Raw genomic sequence first — 8,188 nt, 5'->3', positions numbered from 1 at the left:
AGTGGAAAAGGAAATTCTTATTCCAATATTTACATTAATAATTGAATTAAAATAAAGAAAAGGAAAAACAAAAATCTAATCTTAAGTGTCCCTGCAAAATTAGCAAACAAGTTAGTAGAAAAATGTCTGCTTTTTAGGATTTATCCAATAATATTGAAAATTGAGGGATTTAATCAGATATAAGCCTTTTCCCATGTTTTTCTAAAATAAACACAATAAAGAATGATTCATAACTAACTAAATAATAAAAAAAAAACTTTAAAATTTGAAGTTTTGGAAAAATGGCTAAAATACCCTTGAAAATTGACCTTTATTGCAAAACAGGGTTAAAACGGGGGTTTTCAGAAAATATTTTTGTAAAATACTTAATACGGGAATCAAACGAATTCAAAACAATGCAAAATCGGGTGGAGAACACCCTAATATGATTATAAATATGATCAAACTCTAAAAACATAAAACTTTTTCAAAAAAACTCAAATTTTTCCCATGTTTCAGTTGAATCGGGACTCCGTGGGCATCCTATTTTTATGAAATAACTAAATAATGCATTAAATGAATTCCAAAATTCATAAAAATCAACATGGGCACTTTTAATAACCCTAAAATTAAAATTTAATTGAAAAATATAATTTTAGGGATTATTTTGACATAAAAAATAAATAAAAGATGAAAATATATGATTTTGCTTGCGGTCACGTACCTATCATAGTGTCAGACCCAAATTAGGTATCAAAGTATAATGAAAGTTTATAATTTTTTAAAGAGAGAAACTAGATATATTAACAAAAATAACCTTTTATACAAATCAGAAAAACCATCTTCAGTTAGGGAGATATGATTCCGACAATACGTACCTAATTTTGGCCTATACATAATAATATAAAACAGACAGATCCGATTTTGGATGCAAGGAAATATAGCAAACCATCTTAAAAATTTATAAAATTTTATAAAAACATACTAGAGATTCTAACAAAAATAACCCTTTTTACAGATCATTGATATGATCTCTGGTGAGGGAGAAATCATGCTGGTAAATTGGCTTTGATTCTAAATAATGATTGACAGTTGCAGAAATATAGATCTGATTCTTAACTGAAATAAAATAGCAATCCACCATAGAAATTTGTGAAAACTTCACAGAACAAACTAGAGATTCATATGGAAACAACCTCTTTTACGGATTATTGATCGAATCTCGGGCGAGGGAGACATGACCTTAGAAAGGTACTCTTGAATTTCTATAGCGTTTTTTCGACTCAGAAAATAGGTTCCGACTTTGATTTTTAAACATAGGGTTACATACCTCTAAAAATCCTGATTTTTTTATTGAAAACTGTAGACACATGAATGATTTCACCATAAAAAATAAGATTTTATTAACGAATATAAACTGGCAAAATAAATATATTAACAGATGGCCAGAATCACACATAACGAATCTAAAACCCTAGAATGAAATAAAATTGATTATTCATGCTAAAAAATATAAAAAAATATGTAAATAATGCAATAAATCATGATTTGATGCTTGAACAACTAAAATAAACATGAATATAATGAAAGAAACAAAAAAAATTAAAGATGCATGGTCAAAAATTTGATTTAGCCATTAAAAGAAGGATTCGACCTATAGAAAGGTCAATCGATCTTTTTCTGGCCTTTAGAGTAATAATTGATTTGCCAACAATTCTAATGGATCAAAAATGTAAAAATAATTGTAGATGATCAGTGGATCATCATCTTGAATCATGGGGCATGTGCCTTGAACGAAAAAAAATAAAAAGAGCTCACACATGGGAGGCGGCAATGATAAAAATGCATAAAAAATAATGAAAACTAAAAAAAACAAAGAAGGGAGAGAGGAAGCTCACCTTGGTTGCAGCAATGGAGGAAGGAGGAAGCTTGAGAAAGAGAGAGGAGAGGAGAGAACATGCTGGTCAACCCCCTATAGCCCTCTATTTATAGATTTTTTTCTAGGTTTAATTTAGAGAGTTTTATTTTCTTGAAACTCTCCCTAATTAATCCAATTAAGGGGGGCGGTTTTGCTTGGGAGTCTTAACCTAACTAAAACTCTATTTAGTCAACCCTAATTAAACCTAATTAAGACTCTTAATTAATTTAAAATAATTTTAAATGTGGCGCCACCTACTGTGGGTCCACATTTAGTTTTTAAAGCCTTAATTACAAGATTTAAAAACGAAATTTTAAAATGTCAAAATAAAGGTTGAGTTTTAAAATCAGTTTTGATTCTTTTAAGCTTCTAATCTAACTTGAACACTAACTAGACCTATAAACTAACATGAATATCCTTAGATGTGGCACCACCTATTGTGGGCCCCATTTGATTTTTCAGAAAATGATTTTGAAAATAAAGATTTTGAAAGAAAATGAAAGCTAGATTTTGAAAATAAAAGTTTTTAAACCAACTAAAGTCCTAAATGAGTTGAAAATCTCTCAAATGTGGCGCTAGTTGTGTGGGCCCCATATTTAGGTTTTAAAAAAATTAAAATAAAGATTAAAAAGGGTTTTTAAAACAAGGTTAAAATCACCAAATAAAAATAAAAAGTTTAAACAGAGCCCCTAACTAACTGAAACTCTAGGATATAGTCTTAAAACTTTGAAATTTGGTTTTTTAAAAGACAAATGAAGAGGTTTTTAGAAGATTTTCTAAAAAATGAAGTCAAGGTTAGAGTTCTAAACCAATTGAAACTCTGAAACAGAGCCTAATCCGACTAAAACTCTAAAATTTTGGTTTCTTTTGAAAGATTTTAAAATGTTTTATTGAAAAGAGATAAAAGTAGAGATAAAAGACGAGGTTAAAATAGAGTTCTAAACCGACTGAAACTCCGAGATATAGTCCTAACCCGACTAAAACTCTAAAAAAATGCCAAATGAAAGAATTGGGCAAGGGGTAAGGCCACCTCTGATTTAAAACCAACAAAACGAATTTTGAAAATGTTTAAAAGGTAAAAAGACAGAGTCCTAAATCAACTAAAACTCTGAAATAACTAAAATTTGAGAAATCTAAATGAAAGAAGTGATCCAGAAGCAACGCCACCTAGATGGGTCCTATCTGAGAATTAAGACCAGTTAAAAATTGGGTTTAAAATGAATCCAGATCGCTTTTTAAGTAAAATATTTTGAAATAAAGAAATATAAGATCCTGGGGGATGACAAATGACAAATATCGATCTAAAACCTAGGTTTTTGAAATTGATTTCGAAAGAAAAGTTTTAAAATCGACTCTGGATTTGATATTTTTAAAAAAAATAAGAGTACTGGATCTCGAGAATGCAATGAAATGATATGAAATCACAATAAATAATATGAAATGATATGAAATGGTATGCAAAATGTAAACCCTAGATGGGAGATTTGAAGTCCCGGACCCTTGAGAGTGACAAGGAATTAAAGATTCCTATCCGAGGGTGAGAATTGAGGATTGATCATCAGACCCGATATTGGATCCGATCTAAATGTGAAATGAGTCTCAGATATAACTAAAATTTTCAAAAAGGAGATTGATCCGAGCTCCGATTAGGGGTTGTATCAACTGAAAGAAGGATAAAATGTTGTTTCAGACAAAATGATCCAAGAAATGATTTTGCCCCTGCTGGACAAAGAGTGACACTAAAAACAAGGTTTAAACTGGTCTCAAGTGGTTTATACTGAATCCTAGGGTTTTTAAACTCAGAGGAACTAAAATGACACTGACTCATACAAACTCCCCGATCGAACGATTGACAAATGGTGCAATTTTTAGAGAAATGGTGAGAAATGAACACTAGAGTGAAGTGGAGCACAAAAATGTACTGGGTTTGAGCTAAGATGAAGATCAAAAATACTGAGATGAACTAATTTTAGAGCTCAAACGCTAGCTCAACTGATGAGGGTTAGCTCAATTTCAGCTTAAATGCGCTTAAGTAAACTCTGACACTATGGAGAGTGGACTTGAACTGGATCTGAGCCAATTGAACTTCTGGTGAGCTCAAGTTAGACTCAGAAGAACATGATTAACTGGACTTGACAGACTTAGAGACAATTGGCTGAGATTCAAGCTAGAAATGAGCTCATTTCTGAGGAAATGAACCAATTTTAGCTGAAATGGTTAGAAATAAATAGGATTTGCTCATCGTAAGCTCAAGTGAGCTAGAAATGACTGACATTCTAACTATTCTAAACTTAAGAATGAGCTTGGTCGACTCTGACTAGTAGGGATCTAAGATGATCTAGGGGTAAAATGGTAAATTTTCTAATAAAACGGGGGTAAAATGATACCTAAACTGGAATCGACCTAGGGCTAGACTCCTACACTGACCTAAAGGGGGTTGGCATCTGCTGAAAATGGGTGTCTAAAAATGTATAAGAAAAATTTGGGGTGTTTACAAGTTTCTCAGAAAGAAACTCCAACTCAATTATTTCGTGAAAGAAATGGTGTAACCATTTTAATTTAGTTTGACATGAATTGGTCTTTCAAAATATTTTTATATCATTGTGCACTTTGCATTATACAAGATCATCACGAATCTCTCATATAATTATTGTAGTATCAAACATGCGGTGCATGTCTTGCAATAACGCTTATGATAAAAGGGGCATGGGTTTCTCAGAAGAAACACCAAAAAAACACATTCTCATGCTCCCATTTGGAAATATTCGGGTGATATCGAAGATTAAACCGAAGTTAAAACATTTTTTCCTATTATTCCGATTTGGGAAAAACTTAGTTGCAATTAGGCAACCCCGAAGTGTTCAAATCTTGCTTTTCAAAACTATGCATTTTTGGAATGCTGAATTCTTGCAAGTATTCCTTTTTCATTTAAGGTTTTTGCGGTCATGCCTAAATCCATGTCTTTTACAAAAGAGCAAGTATGATACATGGTAAAATAGAATACACACTTTTTGCCTTACGCGGTTGCATCTATGTATGAATATATATATATATATATATATATATATATATATATATATATATATATATAAATGCAGGCCTTTGCACATTTTAGTGCGATAGCAAAGTATAAAGCAAGGTTCAATGTGTGAAATCACACATCAAGCTAAATAAATATATAAGCAGTACACAAGGTATACAACCATACTTGGACTAAATAAATACGTAAGCAATGTATGAGGTACAAAACCATATCTTGGCTAAATAAATGCATAAGCAATGCACGAGGTACGAAACTATACCTCGGCTAAATAAATGCATAAGCAATAGCCTGTGCACATGATAACATGACGGCAAAGTAAATAAAATAAGGCAATGCTCGATATATGAAACTACATATCGAGATAAATAAATGTGTAAGCAGAAGCCTTTGCACGTAAAAACGTGACGACAAAGTAAATGACATAAAAAAATAGGACAAAAACTGTAAAATTGCATCCTTGAATTAAATGTGTATCGTGTATATATATATATATATATATATATATATATATATATATATATATATATATATATATATATATATATATATATAATTCACAAGTTTTAAGATTTGTTCATTCATTGTCCTTTGTGCAACTTTCCCCTACCTCAGAGATTGTCAGATTCATTGACGATTCTGAGCGTAAGTCTTTAAAGGCTTATGCCTTGCTACACGTGCCGAGTCTGTTGCATTGATGGGGTGCATTAAAGTATTAGTCGCACTGTGAAAATAGAAAGAATCACGTGTTGCGTTGCGTTAGGATTACAAAAGGCAAAACCCAACCCGAGCTCGGGTCGCTAGGCTGAGCCAGGGCCCAAGTCAGTGAGCGTCGAGCTAGGAAATGGAGGAGGCCAGACTCACTTGAGCGAGTGAGCCGGTTAAGCCCTTAACCGAGTCGAGCTCGGTTCAACAAACAAGAAGAGGTGGGGTGGGCTCAGCTACCAGGCTGAGCCCGACCTTGACCTAACATAAAAAGGGGGGTGGGGTGAGCTCGGCTACCAGGCCAAGCCCGGCCCACCTGAGTACACAGGAGGTGGGAGTGGGGTAGGCTCGGCTACCAGGCCGAGCCCAACCCACCCAAGAGAAGAGAGAGAAAAGAGCGGGGAGGGGGACGACGCCCGTCCCTTGTCGACTGGGAAGAGAGTTGAGAGAAGGGGGGGGGGGGGGGGGGGGCTACGCTCCACCCTTGACATCAACGAGCAAAGGGAAGGGGGGTTGCGCCCCTTCCTCGACATCAGAGAGCAGAGGGAAGGGGGTTGCGCCCCTTCCCCTCCCCTGTGAATCGAGGTGAGAGAGATAACAGAGAGGGGGCGACTCCCCTCCTTGCGAACCGAGGAAACAGAGGAAGAACAAAGAGAAGAGGGAAAGAGATGGGAGGATGGGGAGGCATGCACTTGCTCTCGCGAGAGGAATTTCGGTGAGAGGTCACCGACGTTGGGTGGCCAGAAAAAGAGATGGGAGAGAGGAGGGAGCGGGGGCAGAGCGAGAGAGAAAACATGGGGGGAGAGAGAAAGTTGGGTTGGGGTGGGGTGGGTGGGTGGGGCGGGTTCTTTCCCTTTTCGTAAAAGGAAACCCCCCCCTCCCTGTGTTTAAATAGAAAAACACGGGAGAGGGCGGTGTCGGGTTTGGATCTAGTCGGATCCAACCTAGATTCATTTTTTTTTAAAAAGAACACGGGGTCTTACACATTGAACATATTTTTTTTAATGTTTAATGGATGAAAAATTATTTATTTTTTGATATATTAATAGTAAAAGATGCATTTTGTCAAATATCAAAATATTAAAATAACGCCCCAAACATGTCTATGTTCGTGTTGCCATGTCAAAGTATGTCTGTTCGTGCTACCAGGGACAGAGTCAAAATGGGGCATCCCTGTAACACAGTCGGTTACTAATACTTATGGATCATAGGATCAAGCCAATGAAACAAGAGCAATGGACAGGTTCGGATCCAAAGCGAAGAACCAACCCCATGGGTGAGTTGATAGAGAGTAAATGAGACCCGAATCCAGACAGAGAGGAGCAGCCCCTCCAACAAAAACTTTGTCAGGAATTGCGAAGCTGCAAGCCTCTGCTCCAACGAAGAGAGAGGGAACGAGAAACGGCGAAATGCAACAGTGCGTAGGCCGCTCAAGCAGGAGGCTACCTTCTCTCTTCTCTCAATGCAGGCGCCTCTCTACTCTTCCCCTTCAATCCAATCATGAGAATCTCGATAACCAAGTAACCCCCCCCATCTCTCTCTCTCTGCACCACTCTGCTCTGAACTCATTTGGGCTTCCATTCGGATTCTTAAATGGCAGGTTTTGGTAGAGGGAAGATCTTATTCTCGTACAGCAGTTCTCAATAAACCTTCTTCTCTCAACACCCTCACTACGTCCATGGTATGTACTCTCATCGAAAATTTCTACGCTAAAATTTCCATTTTCTGCCCTTTTTGATTGATGGATCATGCTTAGGATCTTTCCGTTTTGCTAGAATTTTATTTTTTCCTGTGATTTATAGGAAAAAAGGTATAGTGCATATGTAAAATTCCCTTTTTTTTGCATGGCTGTGATAGTCGTGAGAGTTTTGGTTGGTCTTGTTCAGGGTGTTAGGCTCAAGAAATTGTATGAGGCTTGGGAAGACAACCCTGATATTGGCTTTGTTGTGATGAAGGTACTCTTTGCGCTTTTCTTGGGTTTCGAATGCTTATTCATGTCTTTTGACGGCTCCCCACTTGCTCATTTGTGTTCACCACTGGTAGTTTCATGGTGGTGCCTGTTTTCTACTGTTGGAGTATTCAAATGTAACCAGCTTACTGTTCTTTTATAATTTAATTGATTCTGAAAGAGATGCAATAATTGAAAATATGGTTTTAACCTGTGATGAAATCCCCATTTGTGAAGTATTGATTTGATTGATTTTTGAATATATGAAGGGCAGTGGACGGGCATTTTGTGCTGGTGGAGATGTTCTCAGGCTTTACCGGTTAGCAGGTGAAGGTATAGTTTTTTATCCCGGCTTATTCTTCCATTATTATCAATATAAGATTCCGAAATAGATGTTAATTTTATAATAACAAGGTACTGGTTCCTTTTTCTTTTTTTTGACTTTACCTGAATTGTGTTTAATTCCTGTCATATATTTCTGCTTTTTATGTTGTTGGAAGTGGATCTGGGGTACTTCAAAGACCATATGTCAATTTTTTCTTTCTATTTTTTCCTAACATAAATACCATTATCACATTAATGGTTGCTCTTTTTTTTT

General features: G+C 35.8%; 1 protein-coding gene across 1 annotated transcript in view; it reads left to right on the top strand.

The window, feature by feature from the left end:
* Positions 1-7,022: 7,022 nt before the first annotated feature.
* LOC149813369 (small ribosomal subunit protein mS47-like) overlaps positions 7,023-8,188 on the top strand; it is a 46,271-nt gene continuing 45,105 nt past the window's right edge. The window contains exons 1-4 of the mRNA XM_089991776.1: positions 7,023-7,162; positions 7,243-7,323; positions 7,529-7,597; positions 7,860-7,923. Coding sequence (XP_089847902.1) covers positions 7,052-7,162; positions 7,243-7,323; positions 7,529-7,597; positions 7,860-7,923 — 325 coding nt within the window. The 5' untranslated portion in view covers positions 7,023-7,051. The remainder of the gene's footprint in view (positions 7,163-7,242; positions 7,324-7,528; positions 7,598-7,859; positions 7,924-8,188) is intronic.

This window comes from Nuphar pumila, chromosome 16 (assembly GCF_984573655.1).
Source record: "Nuphar pumila chromosome 16, dmNupPumi1.hap1.1, whole genome shotgun sequence".
Lineage (NCBI taxonomy): Eukaryota > Viridiplantae > Streptophyta > Magnoliopsida > Nymphaeales > Nymphaeaceae > Nuphar > Nuphar pumila.
The sequence above is the reverse complement of the archived record's forward strand: the minus strand, read 5'-3'. Positions and strand labels throughout refer to the sequence as shown.